We start from the raw sequence: 24,328 nt of genomic DNA on the forward strand, positions 1-24,328 counted from the left end.
TTGTGGGGGCATTTAGGGTGTTCGCTCACCCATGGTTCACTCTATAGCTCCTATACTCCATCTAGAGAGGAGTATTTCCAGCATTTCTCCATGTGTCTCTGTTGCAGCCTGGCTGTTTGTATAGTCTAAGCATGTTTGTCATTCTCTTGTGTGCCTCAGAATAGCTTCATTTTGCTACGACAGAGATTATGTCGGGATTGTGTTGGCTGTTGTGGCACCAGAGGATTCTGAAAATCCTTCCTTCTCTTCAAGAATCCACTCATTAAATCCTTTGCATTCTTCCTACGGGCATGTGGCGTCGTCTCATCAAAATAGCTCCCACCACCAAGTTACTTCTCTGTATCCCTGCTAGGCCCGGGATCAGCTCCATGAGTTGAATTATAGAGCGAGAAAGTCATTAAGTGGGATAAAGATACAAGGAATCGATGGAGCAATAGATACTCCGCGGCTCTCAATTGTCTCCAGTCCAGTGCACATGAGCATCAGGGTGGTAAAGCCTGCTTGTTGTTTCCAGGTGAGCTAGTCCTTCAGTTATTGAGGGGGGATCAATGATCAACAGCCTACCCAGACTACACGGAGCGTCCGGCTGGTTACTCCTCCAACCTTATTTAACTTCAAGTGTACAAATGGAAATTTTAGGCTAAACTGATATGTGTGTTATTTTGGGGTTGTAATATCTTAACAGAGAGGTTACAAAAGATTTAATTTAAAAGCTATAAATTGTGCTGCAAATCCCCTTTAGACAACACAATAAACCAGATGATGTAAGACCCTTAATTCCCCACAGAATAACAGGCGGTAGCGACCAGTCTTCATTGTGTGTGGGTAGCTTTAAAATAGCGCCTTTGCCCGTCTTGAGCCTGTAATTTTAATGGCTGTGAGGAAACTGCTGGATAAATGAGACAGACAGACAGCTCTGGTCTAAAGGATAGTTCTGTTTTATTCTCTCCTTTCAGAGAGAAGCACACGACATCTCTCTCTTAATGACATGCAGATTTGACTTGTTCTTGCCTTTAATTATGCGACCCACCTGGCCCCAGAGTCCTTCCTTATGGAAACTAATGGCCAATTGAAGCTCTGGTTGGTTGTCATTACACAGACGAGCCAACTGCAGCTGTCTCAGAGATGGGAAATAAATGACTTGAGTGCAAAGAGAGAATTTTTGGCCCTTAACCAGGAGGAAATGTATTCATTAAAGCGGCTTCACAAAATATCTGATGTTATAGATGTTATTTTTTGCCTCGGATCAGGCACAATGACACGGGAGTCATTGATGTGCTTCTCGGGCGGAGCGGAGGAGTGGGGGTGGAAGAGAGGGGCTTTGAGGCTCCATCCCCTAATGTTTTCTCAAAATCCCTGTGCTATTCCCTGATGAAATCTAATAAAACTGAGTAAATGTTTTCCTGTTGGTCTACTGCTGAAGGCCACATTAACTTTGCATTGTTGGGGATCCTTGACTTGCAATTAAAGCAGCCCTGATTATTATGGCATTAACAATGTAGCAGATTTGTCAGCTGAACATTCACTCTGCAAACTCTACTCCTGCATAGTATAACAAAAATAGTTTCAAGATTAGTAAAGGTGTGTACACCAAACTCCTACTACGTTATATAACTTCAGTAGTAACATCAGACATTTTTTCCCTGCTTTTTAGGCAGCGGGAGTGAGAATTAGTCATCTGCAACTTTTTTGTGTAATGGTTTCAGAATGATGAAGACATTTAGAGAACAATAAGATACAAAATAGGATGTAGTATAAGCTAAACAATAAACTGGATGTCTTCATGGAAATTTGGGAATCATTTCTGATACATCCCAGGGAAACCATCTCAAAGTTGAGTGTAGCTTGACATATATTGGAGCCAAAAACATCTAGTCACAGCCCAGTGGTACAGACAAGTGGTATATGTTCGGGTCAGTGAGGTGGGAGTAAATATTGTCAAGTCACTGTGCTTGGGCGGTGACTTGCCACATCAGAGACTGAAGAAAAAAACTGTCCTTTAAAGTTGGCATGATACGCAGCCAGTTGCTGTTATAGTTTAACAGTGCTCAGCGTTGTCAGGGGGAAACACAGTGGGACAAGAACGAAAGTTAAGGCGGTGAAAGTCCAAGTCCGAGGGGTGGTGGATGGGTCCAATAAACACTGACCTTCACCTGGGAGAGTGGTGTTTGGGTGTCATGAGATTATAAAATCAAACCCTGTTCTTTTCTCCTAAACCTAACCACTTGCATCAGTTGTCAGTTGTGTTTTTGTACTAACTTAGTGCATTTATTTTGAAAGAGGATGTATGTAAATGTTGAATTTCCTGTGAAAATGGAAGTGTATTTTGAAAGAAGACAATGCATGTAACAGGCATGAATTGACATGGCGTTCCAGAACATCAACAACCAACACACCCAAGGTACCTTTCACGTCATATCTGGACGTGGAAAGTCCATGGCCAAAATGTCAATATGTGACGAGGTCGGAGTGAGTATGTGCTGTATTTTCATATTGTTTTCTTTACCCTGTCATAAATGCACCATAAGCATGCCTTATACACAAAGTATGTAAATGCTATCTATTCTGTATGGGTGAACTAATTTGGGGGCTGGTCCAACTCACAAATACTGCTGCTTTGTCTGTGATGTCTTAACCACTGAGTTTTCTTGCCCAAAACTGTGGAAATAAACCTGACTTGTAAGTTTATTTTGAAAGAGACTGTAGGCCTATACATCTAACAAGCAGAAACTGTACATTTCCAGTGAAAACCTAAGTTTCTGTAACTGCTTAGGGGGGAGGTGGAGCCTATTCCAGCTGCCATTGGGCGAGAGGCAGGTTACATCCTGGACAGGTCACCAGACTATCACAGGGCTGACACATAGAGACAGACAACCATTCACACTCACATTCACACCTACGGACAATTTAGAGTCACCAGTTAACCTGCATGTTGGACTGTGGGAGGAAGCTGGAGTACCCGCAGAAACCCACGCTAACACGGGATAACATGCAATCTCCGAACCAGGTGTCTTGCTGTGAGGCGACAATGCTAACCTGCACCACTGTGCCATATTTTGAAATGACACAATGCATGTTGCAAGCGTAAATTGACATAACATCACTGAATGTTCAAAACTGACAACAGAGAGTACCTCGCAGCATGTTTAGACATGTAGATCCACTGACAAAGGTATTTGATGAGCTGGAAGAGAACATGATGGATATATGTAGGTGCTGGGAACCTGTTTGTGAATTTTTGATTTTCTTTCTCCCTTCTTTTTGAATCATTTTTTCTTATTTATGTTTTTATCTGTGATGTACATACTACTCTGTGTGTCATTGTTTTGGTTGCTGTAGACATTTTTTCTTAAGGAAACAATAAAAGCATGATTCAAAACAGGAAAAACTCTACACGATGATTTTTCCTTTGCAGCTATTATGTTTTTCCCAAGCGATGTACGAATTTTTAGACTTTTTATTATCTCAAATGGCTTGAAAAATTGTGCACAAAACTGCCATGCCCCTGGTGCCCCCTAGTTTTGGGCTGAACCCTGAATGTTTACAGTGTCTGGCTCTGCCTCTGGTGTTTTGCTCATCATGACACTTATTTGTTTCCTGTTGTTACATGGACATACAGTCCATGTGCCTGTTGATAAATAATTCATACAGCACATTCAGTTTTTATGGCGTCAAACATGCTGTAGAACACGCTTTGTACCAAACCTCTGATGACGTTAAGTCCCCAGACCAGAGTAAGCCATACATTCCCAACCATGACATACAACGTGACACTTTTAATTTGAACTTCAGCATTAAGGAAGGAGAACACGATGACTCCCCCTCTGGCTGTGACAGGCCAAAATGATCTGGAAACTGGTCAGTAAGTGTAATGTGGCCCCCAGCATGTCACAGCATTGAGCCATGTGATGCTGAGAGTCATCTCACAGTATGATGCCTATGGTTGGCTTAATGTGAATGAAATATTATTTTTTTTCTCACTAAGTTTAGCTGTTTCTTCCACAGCACATGCCTGGTGTGTTCATGTGGAATGAGTCATTCATGCCTGTGGTCCATGAAGCCTCTCAGCCCACTCACATCCCCACACTGCCAGGTTTCCCGTGCAGCCTCTGCATCAATACCGGGAGCTTATATACATATATATTGAATAATAATTACTGAATCTGTGTGGTGGCCTACTAAACCTCGGTTCCTCCACCCTTGGGCTTCAGCCAGCCTATAGTATATTTCCTGCCGTCTCCGTCTGTGTCTCTGTCTGTCAGTCAGCGCTCTTCCGTCTCGCTCTGGGAGGCCAACCTTTCAGCATTTCCAATGATGTGCCTCGGAAATCTGTTTCCAGGGCAACCGGGGTACCAAATACTCTCCCAGCGGCTTCTCGCTTGTGCGTCCTTTGTTTACACTTTTCATATCTGTGTGAGGATGTAGGTTGCTCTAAACTGACACGGATGGGAACAACAAAAAGGTACAATGCGTAAAATACAGCCATGGATGATGTCGGAGTAACAGCAGTCAATCTTATGTCACACATCCAGAATATTTGGTGTTTCCCCACCCTGATTTGCATCCCTGATAATTATGATTTTAAGTACAAGTGTAAATTTCAAGTTATGTTTTCACTAGAGGCTGCACATTTATTTCAGACTCCCCACATTATATATGTTATTCCTGCTTAATTAAACCGCTGGGGAACATGAAACACTCCTAAAGCCAGTTGATCCTGATGCGCAGCTGCGCGCGCTCCCGTCAGACGAAAGCTGTAACATTTAAAAACTGACACCTTTCGTTATGTAACAGACACCGATGACAATGTCTGAATATGTTTCTGGTGATTACCTCCCTCGTTTATTGGACTTATTGAAAACCAACTCACGTCCACCACTTTTAAGCCTTGCGCTTGCGCGTAACGGAGCCGGGAGCTGTCCAAGTGCTGAAATGAGAAAAGGCGTTCCACTCCCATTCCTCAACAGAGGACGGTCCTCCACCTGCGAAAGATTTCACTTATGAGTAACAACACGGGCCGGCGGGGTTGTCTTCACAGAGCGAGCACTCAAATCTGAGCCAGCGCAAAAAGCTTCCAGCCTCCGCTGCGTTTTTTGGAGTTTCAGCCTCTCGGCGTCTGACCACTGGACTGATGTTTCTTCACACCTCCGCTTCGAGAAATCTGTTTTTGGGAGTCAGAGTTTCGTGAAACTAAACTATGATCTGTGGCTGCGTTGAGGAATGTCTCCTGTATTTTTGTGTGACACAAGAACACCCAAACGCCCACGACTTATTGGTCAGGAAGAAAGCGGTGCCCCTATTTGGATTATGTGTTTGACCAATGTAAACATATGGAAGAAATAAAAAAGTGAGCACATGGGAAAACCACCAGGAATGAATCGCTCCTTTATTAAGATTTTGGCAGCTTTATTTACATATTTCATGGAGACAAACAACTTCAGGTAGGCCAATTAATTTAGAAAATAAGATAATTCAGTGAAGTGATTCTATGCGTAATTTATGGAACAATATGAAAAGGGCAGTGACTTCTTTCAGCGCAGACTAAGTTGATAATTGCTTGTTAGTGCTGCTTTAATTAGACTGAACTTACTCTGTATTTTCAACTGTTTTAATTGTTTTTATGAGCACCATTTGGTCCTTAAAATACACGTACATATTTTCCCTACAATGACTTAACAGTGACATTTACGCACGTAATAGTGTTGTCATTTTTTCTCTTGTGGCACCATAACAACATTCCTGCAATGTTTTATGAGATCACAACATGCTCTGTTATCTGTGCTGTGATCTTGCATGATGTGACAAGCTCTTTCTCGTGAAAAGGAGATGGCCACGACGTCGAAATCACACAAGATTCGCCTGATACGTGTGTGCTCTCAAACGCATTTTTTAGTTTCCCTGTGCTTGCCCATCACTCCCGGCAGCTGCTAGGCGACAGATAAGGTTTAACTCCTGGTTTTCAGCTGCGACTTCAGTCTGCTAAAGTGATTTTCCTCACTGTGTGTGTGTGTGTGTGTGTGTGTGTGTGTGTTCCAGAGCTGTGGATGCCAAGGAGCACGATTCCAGATCATCCTCCAGCATGTCTCCATCAGACTTTCTGGACTCACTCATGGGTCGCACGTCTGGGTATGATGCACGAATAAGACCCAATTTTAAAGGTTTGTTTATCACTGTCTTTGTCTTTTTGGAAATCTTCACACACCTGACTTTACACTCAGTCTTACCTTTGCATCCCCAAACCACAGAAACACCACCTTTTATTGTCATTGTGTGATGGAGTAGTTTTGCATGCAGAATACAGAGTCCATTCCCCTTAAACACACCAGACCTTGGCATGAATACTTATCTGGAGATCCACTGATTGTTATCTAATGCTACCAGTCCTTTGAGAAGTCCTAAGAACAATCAATCACTCCACTTGACAGTTAACATTGGCTTGGATTGAACATCAACTAACCCCTCACTGTAACACTGCACACTTGTTTTCATTTGCTAAAATCATGACAGATAGAATCCATGTCTCCATTAAGTAGTGACACAAAATCAGGCTTGTAAATATCACAGCCACAGTGGCACACAGGGATGCCACCATGACAGGCCAAATGATGGATGGTGCCCCCGTGGCAAGGCTGCAGGCTACCGACTTCCACTGTTGTTGATGCTATGATGCTGGGGACAGACACAGCATCTGTCACTGGAACGGAGCTGAGTGAGGAGAGGCCGGCCCGCTGGGGCTCAGGCCTACTTCAGGCTGGGTCAGGTGGGCTGGGATTTGTTGAAGGAGGGAGGGGGGTGGTGGGGATTCCAGTTGTTGAAGCAGCCAAGACGGGGACTGATCAGCAGGATTCAGAAACACATGGCCCAGATCTTTCCTCTCCATCTGGGAGAGGAGTGAAAATGTTGACAAGATTGCTGAAACGGACTTAAGATGGGAGGAGAACAGCCTGTTTAACACCGGCTGGCATTTTCAGGGGAGGGATGTAGTGAAAGCAACTGTTTCCAGCTAATGAAGAGAGGATAAGCACACATGGATTAAAAGGCACGGGGCATGATTTTAATGATGCTGGTTATATTTGTATTCTCTCTGTATTTTAGGGCAGATAGAGCTGTCTCATGCACAATGTCTTATAGCTAGAAAACAAACACTTTTGCAGGAACCCACTGCGATGTAAACAGATGATTTCGGTTGCGAACCTGCTAGTCATACTTTGAAGAGAGTCTTGAACTGTATTTCTGAAGGCTGACCTAGATTCCCTTGCTGAGTTTGTTGTGAGGAGGTACTGCTTTATTTTTCTGCTTCTGCTGTTAAATGCAGCTACCTGACGACAAACTGAGGCAAATATTAATACCAAGTGCCATGCAATATTGATGCCGAACGCACAGGGGAAGGGCACTATGAAGGGCTTACAACTTCACTTATCAGATAGGTGGGGAGAAAAAGATTGGCTGTGACTTTATCTGGCATAACATGCCAAGCCTCGTGAAGAGATTTCAGTATAGGCCAAAAAAGGACACCTCTCATTAGAGCATGCTGGGTGTTGGACAGAAAATGCTCATATTTAATACAGTAACTAACAACGTACTGTAGGGCTGCAACTGATGAGTATGTTCATCAGTGAATAACCTGTATCTGACTGTTTTGATTCACTGATTAATTCTTTAGTACAAAAAAGTCAGTCATAGTAAAAAATGAAAATGAAATATTCAAATTGCTTGTTTTTTCTCTAAAAAACAAGCAATGGAAGATTAAGAAAATATTCATAGTAAAAGGGTGATTTCAGTATATTTCAACCTGGACCACTTTTCCGTGTTTTTGTGTCTAAATGACTGATGGAGACAGCAATTTTTTTTAAGTTTGTCCAGTGTTGAGAGAGACTGCAGCAGCAGGCACCGATGAAACAGGCTGCAATGTGACCACATATGTGTGGGTATATGTGTAATCTCAATGTCCACTGAAAGAGATTTTTATTCTGAGTGTCTGATGACATTTTGGAAAGGATGCCTACAGAGATAGACCTTTTTATTTCATAAGAACAGCCCTAAAATCGCCATCACCAAACCCACCAGACTCCATTTAAATAAACAGTAATTTTAGAGTGTATGGAGCCAGCATGATTTCACATCTAGCTGGATCAATTCCAGGTTTATTTTAGCCAAACCAGAGTTGGTAATTGTTAGAACAGCGGAAAGATGAAAGAAGATGTTTTTCGTGAGATTAATTTTGTTTCAGTTGACTTTGAATGAAGAGTGTTTATGATTATAAAATCACGGTTTATATCAATGGACTCTGGTAGCTTTGCTGAGGAAGATTTCAGGACTGTTTTTGGTTTAACAAAAAAGGATCTCTTCTTAACATTTCTGAAGGGTCCTTTCAGTAATGTTGTCAGGCACTTATAATTACAATCTGAGCCTGTCAGTAGCAAAAACAAACACTTTTAGTGGATGTACATTGACGGTATGCAGTTGCCCTTTGACATTACATTACAGCCTGTTTAACCACTGCTGGCTGCAGCAGTCTTACTCGATACTGGACCACTATAAGAAATTGTTTCTCCCATTAGTCCCCTTGGACACAAAAATATGGCAAAATAGGATTCAGATTCAAAAATACCGAAGTTACCCTTTAAGAAGCAGTAACTAGTGATTTCTTTGGCATTTTTGTCTTTAAAAAATACTTAAACGATTAATCAGTGATCAAAATAGTTGCCCATTCATTATCTGTCCATCGACTAATTGATTATTTGGTTAATCATTGCAGCTCTACTGTTTGTATATGCATGCATTTGTCTGTGTGTGCATGTATCCAGTGCTGAATTGTAAAGACATGATGTTAGTTTACCACAAAAATCACCACACAAAAGATCACTACTTAATTATAACAATTATAACAAGCTGACACAGTTTGATGTCGTTACAGATTATTAGATTTAGTTTGAGTACAGCTGCATTTAGAAACATTCAGTAAAACATTATTTTAGTCTCTAACATAGGTCCTTATGTGATCTTTTGAGTCTGGTTTAACAAAGCATGCAGCATGTCACCATCCACTCCTGGAGCTCCTATAAAATAGAATAAAATAAAAAAAAGAAAGCCAGTGCCTGTTGGTATTAATGCATGTTGACATACACAGTGAAACAGCAGCTTGTGAACCAACAGACCCAAATTTCCTGATGAAACATCTTCACTGCTCCAAACCCAGTCGTCCTTGATGATATGGTTTAAGGCTCTTTCCTGTCATGTCATTGTCATTCCATTTCACAGGTCCCCCCGTAAACGTTACATGCAATATTTTTATCAACAGTTTCGGCTCTGTCACAGAGACAACCATGGTGAGTTCCTCTGGCATTTTGGCTGATTTTCTGCACAATGTGTTATCTATCCCTCAACCTGCAGGTCCGCCAGTTAATGTTACCTGCAACATATTTATCAACAGCTTTGGTTCTATAGCAGAAACTACAATGGTGAGTTGAGCGTTGTGCTTGGACGTCTAAAGCCCTGACCCCTGCTCAGGAAGACTGAATCATCCTGTTGTTGTTTTTTTACCTGATATAATTTTTGACATTTATCATTGCTGTGTCACAAAATGACTTTGTTTTTGCCATTAACGAGTCTATTGGCGGGTCCATGAGGCGCACGCACATTAAGGTTTCTCCCCCCATGAAGCCCCCTTATGCATGTGTTAGTCCAGTTTTAATAATTAATACAATAAACCCCAACCAGTAAGTCACTTAAAGTGCAGCCAATAACTGTAGGTGTGAGGGGGGGCTGGGCTTTAAAACAAGCTGATCTACAATATGTAACGCGTGAAGGCGTCAAGCTGCCTGTGGGGTAAAAATATAAAACCTGCAAGGCTGCATCAAGATCAAAGGATTCATAATGAGTGATAATAACTACTTAGATTGTGAATGAAGGATGTTAATTTGCACAGGAGCTGGCACTCGTGAGATTGCCAGGGAATTACACAGCTTTAGACACACGTGCAAATATTTGGAACCGCCAATATTCTGATGAAATGTCAAACAACATAAGGGCCTCTCATCATCATGACATATCAATTACTCGGAGCAACTGAGCTTTGTGACACTCAGTTACACTACTAACTGCACTGTCAGTTTTCCCCATCAGCCATTACATCTTAAAAATCAACCATTAGCTGCTATAATGGCTCTTACATAATTATATTTGATGAGAAACATTATTATGAGGTCAGTGTTTTGCAACTTGTAACAATAGATAACCATCAAGCTGGTCAAGATCATGTAGACACTTAACTGATAGTGTTGCTGGATGATGTAGATTTAGCCAAATGTGCACTGAAATTCATTTCCTGTTTGTCATCCATTTTATTTTTTGTCATGTGTTGTTATTCATATTACAGAACTGAAAATGTTTTGTATTATTGCAACAATTAATTGACTGTGACAATATGGATGTAACAAGAAAGTCTGTGAAGTATTCAAGCTCCTTACTTAAGTAAAACTAAAAAGTATAAGCAGCTAAATGTATTTAAGGTATCAAAAATAAAAGTATTGACTATGCAGAATGCCCCCCAAGCATTATTGTAGATATTTTATACATTAATGTATAAGAGCAATTTAATGTTGAAGTTGGTCATCATTTAAATTGCTTTGTATAATCTATAAGATGCATCATATTTTCCCATATTGTCAAATAAATGTAGTGGAGTAAAAAGTACAGTATATCTCTGAAATATTATATGCTAGAAATATCAAGTAGCATAAAATGGAAATACTTAAGAGAAGTACAAATACCTCAGAATTGTACTTGAGTAATGTACTTAAGAAAATACATCCGCTTGCTTGCTCCTCATCACTGCCAGATGCATTTTGTGCAGTAGAAAAATCATGAAGACACAAGGCAATCTTCCTATTTCCCTCATCAAAAGGAGATATATATTATATTAAAAACCGATACAGATGACTGCTTTCTCATAACCCCCAATCACTGGACTACAAAATATGCAAAGCCGCTTGTCATCTCCGCAGGATTACAGAGTGAACATCTTCCTGCGGCAGAAGTGGAATGACCCTCGGCTGGCGTATAGTAAATACCCAGATTCCTCCCTCGACTTGGACCCGTCCATGTTGGACTCCATATGGAAACCCGACCTCTTCTTTGCCAACGAGAAAGGGGCCAACTTCCATGATGTCACCACTGACAACAAGCTGCTGCGGATCTTCAAGGATGGGACCGTCCTCTACAGCATCAGGTGAAGTATTGAGCATGTTGTTAGGAACAAAAACAGGATTGAAAATGGAGGTTTACAGTAGAGCTGATGAGTTGATCGACAGGAAATGAACTGGCAGCTATTTAAAGTATTGGTTGATCAGTTGAATGTCCAGTGTTAAAGATTTAGTGGCACCTATAGCTTTGAGGTAACAGAGCTGAAACTTCTCCTGTGTGCCAACTGTGTGGGAGACCTTTGGTGACGAATGCAAAAATGTGAAAACGTGAAAATGCAAAAATGCTAAAATGCAAAAGGCCCTATCTTTCAGACCTAGAGTTGTCTTGCTTTGGTCTGAATCAGGGACTAATTTTATTACAAAGATGCATAATTGCCTAGAGTTGGTTCGTGTTCTCACGGCAGCATTTACAAGTGGACCAGATCAAATGCCTTGTGTGAGAAAGCTGCTCTTGATTGGTCAGAATTTCCATGCGGGAAAAACCCAGGAAGTAAACAAAACGTTGAAGAAGAGTACACTTGCAAGATAAATGGGACACTTTCTAATGTCACAATGGAGGGACAACTACGCAGGTTGATTTTAGCGCTGGTCATCGTGGACTATATTGCTGTCATTGTTCATTTTAGTCAAACCATACAGTTTGAAAACGAGGCACGGCTCCAACTAGAAAACAATGTTTTGATTGGACTGTAACATGCTCATGTGTAATGCGACTGCAGTTGGTTCGGATTGAGGTCGGAACACGTTCTCACCACAAACGAACTGCACCAGAGTTCGTTTGTAACCGTGCCGAGACCACCTCTTCAAGAAGGTCTAGGTACAGTTGTTTTTGTGCGCACCAGAGTGCGCTTGCTGTGTTCACACCTGCCCAAATGAACCGCACTTAAGGGGCAAACGAACTTGAGTTTGATTGAACTGAACCAAACAGGGCAGGTGTAAAAGAACTCTACATTGTGAAAGAGACTGTGAGAGTCTGTAAACCAGTGGATAGATTTGTTTGAGTGTCACAACTCCCGCAAAATTATTCATTTCACTCTCAGGATTTGGTTCATTCCGTTCCATAACCTTTCAAAAGTCTAGAAAAGCTGCACTATTAAATCATTTTAACCTTATTCAAGTCAGCAGAAGGCACATACAGTACAGGCCAAAAGTTTGGACACATCCTTCTCATTCAATGCGTTTTCTTTATTTTCATGACTATTTACATTGTAGATTCTCACTGAAGGCATCAAAACTATGAATGAACACATGTGGAGTTATGTACTTAACAAAAAAAGGTGAAATAACTGAAAACATGTTTTATATTCTAGTTTCTTCAAAATAGCCACCCTTTGCTCTGATTACTGCTTTGCACACTCTTGGCATTCTCTCCATGAGCTTCAAGAGGTAGTCACCTGAAATGGTTTTCCAACAGTTTTGAAGGAGTTCCCAGAGGTGTTTAGCACTTGTTGGCCCCTTTGCCTTCACTCTGCGGTCCAGCTCACCCCAAACCATCTCGATTGGGTTCAGGTCCGGTGACTGTGGAGGCCAGGTCATCTGCTGCAGCACTCCATCACTCTCCTTCTTGGTCAAATAGCCCTTACACAGCCTGGAGGTGTGTTTGGGGTCATTGTCCTGTTGAAAAATAAATGATGGTCCAACTAAACGCAAACCGGATGGGATGGCATGTCGCTGCAGGATGCTGTGGTAGCCATGCTGGTTCAGTGTGCCTTCAATTTTGAATAAATCCCCAACAGTGTCACCAGCAAAACACCCCCACACCATCACACCTCCTCCTCCATGCTTCACAGTGGGAACCAGGCATGTGGAATCCATCCGTTCACCTTTTCCGCGTCTCACAAAGACACAGCGGGTGGAACCAAAGATCTCAAATTTGGACTCATCAGACCAAAGCACAGATTTCCACTGGTCTAATGTCCATTCCTTGTGTTTCTTGGCCCAAACAAATCTCTTCTGCTTGTTGCCTCTCCTTAGCAGTGGTTTCCTAGCAGCTATTTGACCATGAAGGCCTGATTCGCGTAGTCTCCTCTTAACAGTTGTTCTAGAGATGGGTCTGCTGCTAGAACTCTGTGTGGCATTCATCTGGTCTCTGATCTGAGCTGCTGTTAACTTGCGATTTCTGAGGCTGGTGACTCGGATGAACTTATCCTCAGAAGCAGAGGTGACTCTTGGTCTTCCTTTCCTGGGTCGGTCCTCATGTGTGCCAGTTTCGTTGTAGCGCTTGATGGTTTTTGCGACTCCACTTGGGGACACATTTAAAGTTTTTGCAATTTTCCGGACTGACTGACCTTCATTTCTCAAAGTAATGATGGCCACTGGTTTTTCTTTAGTTAGCTGATTGGTTCTTGCCATAATATGAATTTTAACAGCTGTCCAATAGGGCTGTCGGCTGTGTATTAACCTGACTTCTGCACAACACAACTGATGGTCCCAACCCCATTGATAAAGCAAGAAATTCCACTAATTAACCCTGATAAGGCACACCTGTGAAGTGGAAACCATTTCAGGTGACTACCTCTTGAAGCTCATGGAGAGAATGCCAAGAGTGTGCAAAGCAGTAATCAGAGCAAAGGGTGGCTATTTTGAAGAAACTAGAATATAAAACATGTTTTCAGTTATTTCACCTTTTTTTGTTAAGTACATAACTCCACATGTGTTCATTCATAGTTTTGATGCCTTCAGTGAGAATCTACAATGTAAATAGTCATGAAAATAAAGAAAACGCATTGAATGAGAAGGTGTGTCCAAACTTTTGGCCTGTACTGTATGTGAAGTCTCTAGTGCGCTTGTTCTATGGGTCCAATGATGGGGAAGATCCGGGTAATTTTACAAGCGGGAAGACAAACTTTTTTGCCGTCATGCACCAGTGAGCAACTTTCATAGAAATGAACAGGGCCCTGCCTCCAACTCTATCCATTTCTCTTTATGCATCCATGATGTAGATATAAGTGATTCATTCTAAGGTAACAAAAGTAAAACATTCTTATTTTTTGGTGATTATAAACTAATAAAAACATAGATATGACTATTATATTCCATTTCTGCCAATAGATGCCCCTAAAAAAAAGTTTAATTTGTCTTCTATAATAGTAAACCGATAATCTTTGCGATTACTCAGACAAAACTAGATATTTTATGAAACATCTGGGAATTTGTCCCTGTTGTCAGTCCTCAGGCCAGGTAATTAATCAAGAAAATAATCAATAGATTAGTTGATAATGAAAGTGTTTGTTAGATGCAGCCCTAGTTTAGGGCTGTTCATCTGTAGCTGAGGTAGGAATCTGTACTAAGGAAAAAGTGATACTGCAGAGAACCAAATGCTCTGATGCATAGATCACCCCAGGACATGTTCACTTATTGCTTTTCTTACATTTCCTCTCAAACATCAAAGACTGTCAATCTAAAAGCAACAGTATTAAATGGATTTTATCTCATTATGATCACTCCTTTGAAATGGCATCTTTCACTGAAGTACAGTACATTCCCATATGTGATGTAGATTTTTATTAAAAGAACACTGATTGCGAGAGGGCAAGCTAATCTCAGGGGCATTGTTGAGAATCCAAAGTGAAGATAAGAAAAGGAATCCTTCTTCATGCTGGTCTCAGCATGCAGAATTTCTGCACATAAAAGCCTCGCGATAGACTTGGAAACATGCAGCTGGGATGGATGGCATTTTAAAGGCCCTATCAGCCCAAAATTTGAGCACAACTCAGGACAAGATATGAAAATATGTTTCATTTCATTTCAATACGACTTCAGTCACACGCAGCATTCAATTTTCTCTGCAATGATGCGATATGAAGCAGATCAATTTTGAGTCCATTTAGACAGGCTCAGGTGTGGAGGCAGAGTGGGTCAACGGGAGAGATGAAAGGTGGTTAGCCACTCTCGCCATTCATGAGAGAAATGACAGAGTGGGCAGACTGTGGAGCACAGTGCATCGCAGAGACAATACGCTGCAGTAATGAAAGTGTGATAGGAACCTGCTGAAGGGAATCCTGCATGATATGTCAGAGGCTATCGCACAGGAGAAACTGTCTCACAATACAGAGACTACCAAAAAAAGTACCACCTGTAGCAAGCAAATTATTTCCAACTCAGGTCGACTCACAAGTTCAAGGTTTAATAAATATATTTCTGTCAAAATCAAATATATTCATTGGTGTAGTCTGCTCACTACATCTTACTGTGTGGCTTTGTCTCGCCTCACAGGTTGACTCTCATTCTGTCCTGCCCAATGGACCTGAAGAACTTCCCGATGGATGTCCAAACTTGTACGATGCAGCTGGAAAGTTGTAAGCATTAATTTTGTCTCAGGTTTGTCGCTGCACTTCTACCTTTGCATTTGTAAATTCTGATTCAGCTATTCTCTCCTGTCTCTAGTCGGCTACACCATGAACGACTTGGTTTTCGAGTGGCTGGAGAACGGTGCGGTGCAGGTGTCAGAGGGGCTCACACTGCCTCAGTTCATCATGAGGGAAGAGAAGGAGCTGGGATACTGCACAAAACACTACAACACTGGTCAGAGGAAACACACAAACAACCACATGCTGTTTGGAAAACTCTACTAGTTTAGTGGAATTGACTTGCATTTGTGTTTCAGGTAAATTCACCTGCATAGAGGTGAACTTTCACCTGGAGCGGCAGATGGGGTATTACCTGATCCAGATGTACATCCCTTCCCTCCTCATTGTCATCCTCTCATGGGTGTCGTTTTGGATCAATATGGATGCTGCGCCTGCCAGAGTGGCGCTGGGGATCACCACTGTGCTTACCATGACCACCCAAAGCTCCGGCTCCAGAGCTTCTCTTCCAAAGGTGAACCCCATCTGTTTCTTTTGGCAGCATAAGTTGTAAATTTGCAGGTCGAAAAGTTGTGCTAATATCAAATCTTTACGTCTCAATCATGTAAATCACATAAAAACTGGCAGTACATATTGCAAAGAGATGGATTTTAAAGGAATGCTTCAGTGATTGTATTTATTTGTAAAGAATTAATCAGAAACACACATTTAAAGTTTAAGAATGAGCAAATGAATATGAATAATGTCCCTTTGCAAATGTCTAAATCAAGTTTCACCTCTCAGATGTCCAGACATTCGTGAACTATGCATAGCTTCTTGCTTGCATGATTGTGTTATGTTGTTGCAGGCTCAGATCAAACAGTTGCAAGTATCGAAATTCTGTGAAAAAAGTATAATGTGTTAATTTTTCATGAGACAGAGGCAACTTTGTTTGAGAAATTTAAGAACCAAAGTTATTTCAAGGTCGTCCGAGGGGAGCATTTTGAAACATGACACACTTCTGCATTTGTTCATGACGTGGAACAAATATAAAAAGAAAACATTAGGTTTAAGTAAAAAAGTGTCACCTTGGCGAGATACTTGCCAAGCTTAAGTCCACTGCAGGCCACAGTGCGAGTCCAACAAAGAACAACCCAGTTGTCTTTTAGCAAGTCATCACTGTTTTTCTAGCAGTGTCTTAGCCACTTAGCTTGGGTGTTTTTTTGCGACCCATTACTGTTTTTCCATGGGGGAAAGTGCCACAAAAAGCGATTGTTTTTGTCAAGACATTGCTGCATTTCCTGCTGGGAAAGTCATTGTTTTTCAACTGAGACATCGCTGCTTTTCCAGTAGTAATTGTGCCCTCAGAACCAGGTATTTTAAGACTAACCATGACCAAGTGGTTTTTGTGCCAGACCTAACCACACAGCATTGTTGAAAGATGATAGAAAGGCAACAGTAACTCAAATAACCACTGGTTACAACCAGGGTCTGCAGAAGACCATCTCTGAACCAACAACACGTCCAAATTTGAAGCAGATGGGCTACAGCAGCAGAAGACCACACCAGGTGCCACTCCTGTCAGCTAAGAACAGAAAACTGAAACTACAATTCACACAGGCTCAACAAAATTGGACAATAGAAGATTAGAAAAACGTTGCCTGGTCTGATAACTCTGGATTTCTGCTGCAACATTTTGATGGTAGCGAGATGGTAGATGGATCCATCCCACCTTGTATCAACAGTTCAGGCTGGTGGTGGTGGTGGTGGTGGTGTAATGGTGTGGGGGATATTTTCTTGGCACACTTTGGGCCCATTACTACCAACTGAGCATGGTTTAAATACCACAGCCTACCTGAGTATTGTTGCTGACCATGTCCATCCCTTTATGACCACAGTGTACCCATCTTCTGATGGCTACTTCCAGCAGGATAACGCACCATGTCACAAAGCTCAAATCATCTCAAACTGGTTTCTTGAACATGACAATGAGTTCACTGTACTCCAATGGCCTCCACAGTCACCAGATCTCAATCCAATAGAGCACCTTTGGGATGTGGTGGAACGGGAGATTCACATCATGGATGTGCAGCTGACAAATCTGCAGCAACTGTGTGATGCTATCATGTCAACATGGACTGAAATCTCTGAAATCTCAGCACCTTGTTGAATCTATGCCACGAATTATTAAGGCAGTTCTGAAGGCAAAAGGACGTCCAACCTGGTACTAGCAAGGTGTACCTAATAAAGGGGCCAGTGACTGTATGTACATCGTATATAGAGCTACAGAGACTTAAAGACCAACTCATATTTTACATTTAAGAGCAGTTAGATTGTCCTATTGTTCTAATGTCTCTGGGAACTTATATTACTTTCTTACTGTAACATGGCCGCAATACTTTGCAGTTGTTTCAGCCAGAGAACAGATTCATGACCCAGGAAAACATGAAGACAAATTAACAATCTAAACAAGAAGACAATTCAGAGCCAGAGATGAATGAGATGAATAAAGTATAAATCATTGCTGACTGTTTGAAGTACTTCTGACACAGCTATGTCTCTTTCATCTGTTATGTGAAAGCCACTGTACAACTGCACTGGATCAGAAGCACCTTATTTCAGAGATGATTAAACCATAACTAGGCAGCTCTTTTAACCTGCTTGGTATGATTCACTGCATTCAACATTTTCGTGTGAAGACGTTGCCATCTAAAGCATGTGTATATTGCCGACAGCTATGGTCGTCTGCCGTAGCTTATTTACAATCAGGGTAAATTGCCATGCACATATTGTGAAGGGTACTACAGGCACTGAGAGACAGATCCTGATGATCAATCACTCTCCACGCATCAGTGTGCACATAGGCACTGAAGGCCTCAGCCGCATCAGAGATTCTCACATAAAAGACACGCATACTGATAAATATTTAAAGACAAGGCTTTGAGGGCCCAGATTCAAGAAAACAATAACTTAATATGCCTTAACTTCCCTTAGAAAGCTGAGTTGTTTTCTCCACATGCTAATCAGCTGTCATGGAGTTAGGTGGTCACAGTGATGAACAGTAAAGTCTTTCAACTTCATCCTCATTTTTCCAAGAGTAACGGATCAAAAACAGTGCTAAGGATACAAACTAGTGCTACAGTTCTCTTTCTGTTGCTAATGAGGGCAGCAATTATTTCCCACTGTTTATGGCCATGCAATCACTGACATTACTGGCAGCTCTAATACACTTGTTAGCAAACATTATCTGTAATTACAGTCATTTAGAAATCCCTGTTAGCTGACATGATGAGCAAGATAAAGGGAGAATAAAGGGGAAAGAAAAGGCGGATCACCAGGTAGCTCTAACAGATCCAGGACTCAAAACAGAAACAGAAAGGCTAAATAAAATCTACCAATACTTCAAGTCAGCGCATAAATTCAAACTGCATTTGAACTGTTGGCTGATGCTGTCACCTTGGAGGATCTAACAGGGGAAATCTGTTTTCTCTTCCAGGTCTCTTACGTGAAAGCCATTGACATCTGGATGGCTGTGTGTCTCCTCTTTGTATTTGCTGCATTGCTAGAATATGCTGGGGTTAATTTTGTCTCCAGGCAACAGAAAGAGTTCCTTCGCCTGAGGCGAAGACAAAGGAGGAATCACAAGGTAAGCTCTCAATGTCTATACAAGGTTGCTGTTTGGTTTTCAAACTTTCTGGCCACACTGTGGCCTGAAGGAAGCCAACGTCCATTGGTTGGCTGCACCACTTTGTTTTAGACTGAAATATCTAAGCAAAGATTTGATTAAGATCCATTCAGTTTTATGTAGGCATTCATGGTACCCAGAGGATGAATCTAAATGACAGGTGATGCTCTGACTTTTCCTCTAGTGCCACCAACAGGTCCTGGGATTCACATTCACAGTGATATGTCAAAATCTACCTGGTCAACTGGCACAAAATTTGGCATTCATGGCCCCAAATGATGTATCATCTAACATGGTGATTTCCTGATCACCATGAGTCTGACTTTGTTGTATTTCTCACAGATTTTTCAGTATCTATTAGCATATGTGTGCGTGTGCATTACCCCCATTGACCTTAATCTTGACAAAATGAAAGACATTTATACCATAAATTGATGCCAAAAGGACCCTCAAACCCCCCTGTTTCATATGGGTCCACCCCTAAGTTGAAACAAAACCCATGCCCTTGTCTATTGGATACATTACCATGAAATGCAGTGCCTTAGCATTCATGTATTCCTCAGGAGAAATGATCAAGTCAAGTCAATTTTATATAGGGCCTATAGGCTGGAGCAGTGGTTCCCAACTGGTGGGTCATGGACTAAAAGTGGGTCGCAGGTCCATTCTGAATGGACCGAAAGCGACTTCTGAATGTGTCAAGTTTGTAAAAAACACTTTATTATGAAGTACAGTGCATTTCCGGAACAGGGCTTTTTTCCTGCTGTGGAGTTACTTAAGATATGGAGACAACACGACATAGCCAAATGCAAGTATGACCCTGAATGTATTAAACTGTGTGGACCTTGAACTGTTGATTAAGAAGCCTGGACCCCGTGGCTTGACTACTTGGGAACCACTGAGCTAGAGCCCAAAATTCCCAAATAACAAATGTGACACAAAAGGCTCTATAATCTGTACAGCAGGACAAGACCCTTATTTCAGATAAGCGTGTACCAAATAACTGAAAAATGATAAGGTCTTTATAGACCATCAGGATGACTGATGACTTTAATAACTTTGGTGATTCTCTGACTTTTAATCTAACACCATCATCAGGTCTAAATTTTGGTTCATGACCAAATACCTACAAAACTAATGACAGTCCCATCAGCCTCAGCTGTATTTTTTGTTGAGTGTTAAATTGCTAACATTAGCATGCTGACAGACAGGAAGGTGATTATATCTACCATGTTGCCATTGTAGGTTTGTTTGCATGCTGGTGTTAGCTTTAAGCCCAGAGAACTGCTAGCTCTACAGAACTGGCTGTAGACTCTTGTTGGGATGTTGAAGGATAAACAGTGATTTAAAATTCATCCCGCAGGCAGTCATTCTAAGTGGTTTATCATTAAAGTGCATCAGGTTATCTTTTTTTAATTTGAATGTCTTATCTTATGATTAATGTTCATGTAAGTTCACATTGCTAACAGCAACACTGACCCAGTGGCCATGAAGAAGAAGCTCATTTTGTGCACATGTGCATGTGTTTTTCCAGGATGAGGAAATGCGTGAAGGCCGCTTTAACTTTGCCGGCTACAATATGAGTCAGTGTCTACAAACAAAGGATGGCTCAGCTGTTAAGAACGCTGCTCCGGCTCCAAACCCTCAACCATCTGTTCCCAAGGACATAGACACAATGAGGAAGAAGTTTGTGGACAGAGCCAAGAGGATAGACACTATCTCCAGGGCTGCTTTTCCTCTCGCATTCCTCATCTTCAACGTCTTCTACTGGGTCACCTACAAGATCATCAGGCATGAGGACATCCACCAAAAGACTTAACACTTGACAAACAACATATACTTTTTTCCATTTCTCAGATTGAGAAATGCTTGGGAAGCACAGCGAGATGAGATTGGAGACTGTGCATCGAGAGGTAGCCGACCATGGTGGTTTTGACGGTGGTGTTCTTTCAGGGATAATGTATAATGTTCATGCGTCATACAGTAATGCTCATGTTCTGAACAGCTCTTGAGACGCAGATGCTTTTTTGTTGTTGTACTGCTGCATATTTCCTGACAAAATCTGGAAAAATGGTTTTAACTCAAGGCTTAGTAACATGTTGGAGCAGATGGACCAAATTTTTGTCTTTGAATAAATCCTACCTTGGCACCTGTACAAGGAACAAAGAAACATTCCATGGATTTGTAACTGTAAGGTAGCTTAGTCAGACCCTCAATGACTTTTTGTGATTGCAAAAAGGGTATTTCTTAAGGATGCTTAAGACTGTTTTATATTGTAATATTGTCACGGCACTTCCTCTATGTTTATACAAAATAAAGCAGCAAAACTTCTAAAATATACACACAGAAAGCACATACTAACACACCCTTCAGACATTAGGCGGCAGCCCACGTTTTCAGGCATGGGCACGAACAAAGGCGATGAAAATCTGGAATTGGACACCGCATTTTTATGAAATACCCGAGGCCTTAGATATCAAAGATTTGGTGAGATGAAGTGCTGTGCTTCTCTATTTTTTCAAGCATCTCCTCTCGTTCAGTGGTCTATCAGAGCCGAATGCAGCGTTTGATCTTTTCTACCTGTGGCCAGACATCCAAAAGTACTCCTTGTTGTTTCCTTTCTCTCTGAGTGTATTATAAATCACATTCATGGACAACTGATGTCACTTCAAATCAGTGTTTAAAAGTTTATTCAGATGTTATAAAAGTCGCAAGTTTTCCTTTTCATTCTGAAATGATTTAATAAATAAACTGTCATATATTTCACAAGCTAGGTTCATAAAAGTATAACGGCCAAGTGTATAGGTAAGCCTACAAACTGTGAACACGCACTGCATTATTCAATGTTGTCATATGCCCATAGCCACATGAATTCATTTATATTCCAGGTAAATACTACAGGTATCTTAGGTATGGTTTTAGAGTTTGAGACTATGTTTTCTGTAGATTTAGTCTGATGAAATATTTATTGTAATGGAGGAAAAAGGTTATGTTTATAGAAAAAAATTGCTTTCTGTATACTTCTTCAACCTCCGCTGTGGCCTGTTTCCCTCCACTTGGCGTGTTTGTTGCTGGATGGTGACATATGTTTGTAGAACAGATCCAGCAGTGAAGGGCAGATCTGTACAACATTCACAGTACAGAGCAGCTACTGGTCCTTGCACTCCTGATAAACTGTGGTAAAGAACTCCTTTCTTGAATGCTATTCCCGAAAAAAAAAAAAAGGTTATTTACTGGTCTGTACATCAATAAAAACTGACTGCACCATATTTACTTTACTTCCACTTCTCCTGTCATGTGTAAAGTAGAAGACTCGTTTTATACCCTCATGCATTTGTTGACGCACCATATTGCATTCTTCACATGTAGGAAATGAATAGATGGAAGCCTTTCCGGAAAAAATAGCTGACAGAATAAGGCATGAACACATGAAAATTCTTTTTGCGCCTGTGTTGCAGATCGGATCAAAGAAAATAACAAACACAGTCTCCTCACAGAGCCTGTAAGTCAGGGTGATGACACATGCCATGGATTGCTGGGTGGCCTGGGGTGACACAGATATGATCTGACAGCGGGTTCCCATTAATGCATGATAATGGACTTCACACTGTAGCACTGAGATTCCATCAGCTGGGGCTGAGCTACCAGTTGAATGAAAAATATTGGCATGGCATCTATACACAAGGGAGGTATTGTATTAGATATTTTGTAAATAAAAGGTGCTTCTAAGTGCCCTGCATTTATATAGTGCCACTCTACCTTACAAGACAACGCACTTTACAAGTTGCCCCTTCCTCTCATTTACTCGCACACACATGCATACACAGATGATGATGATGGAGCTGCACCGTCAGCAACTGCGGCAGAGCAGGCCTGGCCTTTTTCAACATGCAGAGCCAGAAACCACCAAACTTGATTAAAGAAACAGTTCATCCCAAAGTCAAACATACATATTTTAAGTCTTACCTGTAGTGCTATTTATCAGTCTAGATTGTTTTGGTGTGTGTTGCCGAGTGTTGGAGATATCATCCATAGACATGTCTGCCTTCTCTTGGATATAATGGAACTAAATGGCACTCAGCTTGTGGTGCTCAGTGCCAAAAAATACATTTGAAAAACTTAACAGCAATGTCTCTTTCCAGAAGTCATGACCCAGTTACCCAAGATAATCCACAGAACTTGTGAGCAGTTTCATGTAGGGACTATTTTCTCTTTACTGAGCTACAATCTTAAGGATTACTGAACGAGCCTACGGGGCAAAGGCACATATCGACCAAGAGGAGACTCAGAATGACTATAGGAGGATGCAAAGGAACTGTTAATAGACACAAGTACTACAAAAGTGGCAAAACAGCAACAAAAAGACACAAAAGTACCAAAAAAGACCCAAAATTACGTCAGAGAGACACAAAACGACCAAACAAAGACAAAAAAAAAGACAAAAAACATTGTAAAGACACAAAACCATTAATAAAAATCAATAAATAAATAAATAAATAAAAAGCTTAACTACCAAAAATTCTGTTTCTTGCTCTTGTGTAGGAAAGGTGGTGGGGCCTTTTGCATATCTGTGCTCAGGGGCCCATTGTCTCATAATCTGCCCATGACTACACCTCCCAACTGTTATCATTGTGCCGAAGGAAGTGTGCATCTACTCATGGACGAGAGGCTCGTGATTGTGACTGTACGAGATGTAAACATTAATGCTATTGTCCTTGGGTGATCTGTAATGTTAGCTAGCTCAGTGGTGCTAGGTGAGCTAGCAGTAGATGCACACTTCCTTCTGCATGTTGACACGATTGGCAGATGTAGTTGTCTAGACAACCCGGTCTCACTCCGAAGTCATTGAAATCTGGTGCTTGGGTAGGGACTTTTGGTGTCAGAAACCAACGGAAAAAGCTGTCCTTTAACATCGGCATGATACGCGGCCGGTCACTGTTATAGTTTAACAGTGCTCGGCGGCATCAGGGGGAAACACGTAAGGCAAGGACGAAAGTTAAGGCTGTGAAAGTCTAAGTAGGGCGGGTCTAAGGGGTGGTGGATGCGTCCAACAAACACCGCACTTTTGCCCAGGACAGCGATGTCCGCGTCCCGTCAGATTGTAAAGTCAAACCCTATTTTTTTTTCCAAAATCTAACCACGTTAGTTGTTGGAGG

The 24,328-nt window shown here is 41.4% G+C and overlaps 1 protein-coding gene across 3 annotated transcripts; it reads left to right on the top strand.

The window, feature by feature from the left end:
* The first annotated feature begins 4,764 nt into the window (after window positions 1-4,764).
* On the top strand, window positions 4,765-22,450 carry glra2 (glycine receptor, alpha 2). 3 transcript variants are annotated; one of them, XM_078174535.1, is made up of 9 exons: window positions 4,765-5,441; window positions 6,037-6,158; window positions 9,262-9,461; window positions 11,007-11,230; window positions 15,420-15,502; window positions 15,591-15,728; window positions 15,811-16,025; window positions 18,987-19,136; window positions 20,707-22,450. In XM_078174535.1, exons 1-9 carry the CDS (start codon window positions 5,356-5,358, stop codon window positions 20,989-20,991), a joined length of 1,503 nt encoding a protein of 500 aa, XP_078030661.1. In that variant the 5' UTR covers window positions 4,765-5,355; the 3' UTR covers window positions 20,992-22,450. The 3 variants fall into 3 exon arrangements, with proteins under 3 accessions (XP_078030661.1, XP_033474162.1, XP_033474161.1); XM_033618271.2 differs by having other exon boundaries at window positions 4,766-5,441; window positions 9,262-9,329; XM_033618270.2 differs by having other exon boundaries at window positions 4,767-5,441; window positions 9,394-9,461.
* The last annotated feature ends 1,878 nt before the right edge of the window (window positions 22,451-24,328 follow it).

The sequence above is a fragment of the Epinephelus lanceolatus genome, chromosome 14 (assembly GCF_041903045.1).
Source record: "Epinephelus lanceolatus isolate andai-2023 chromosome 14, ASM4190304v1, whole genome shotgun sequence".
Classification (NCBI taxonomy): Eukaryota; Metazoa; Chordata; class Actinopteri; order Perciformes; family Serranidae; genus Epinephelus; species Epinephelus lanceolatus.

Coding starts and splice junctions, on each gene's coding strand:
- glra2 (XM_078174535.1), top strand. CDS start 5,356: ATGGGAAAACCACCAGGAATGAATCGCTCCTTTATTAAGATTTTGGCA. Junction 11,231..15,419: donor ACCGTCCTCTACAGCATCAG/GTGAAGTATTGA, acceptor CTCGCCTCACAG/GTTGACTCTCATTCTGTCCT. Junction 19,137..20,706: donor GACAAAGGAGGAATCACAAG/GTAAGCTCTCAA, acceptor GTGTTTTTCCAG/GATGAGGAAATGCGTGAAGG.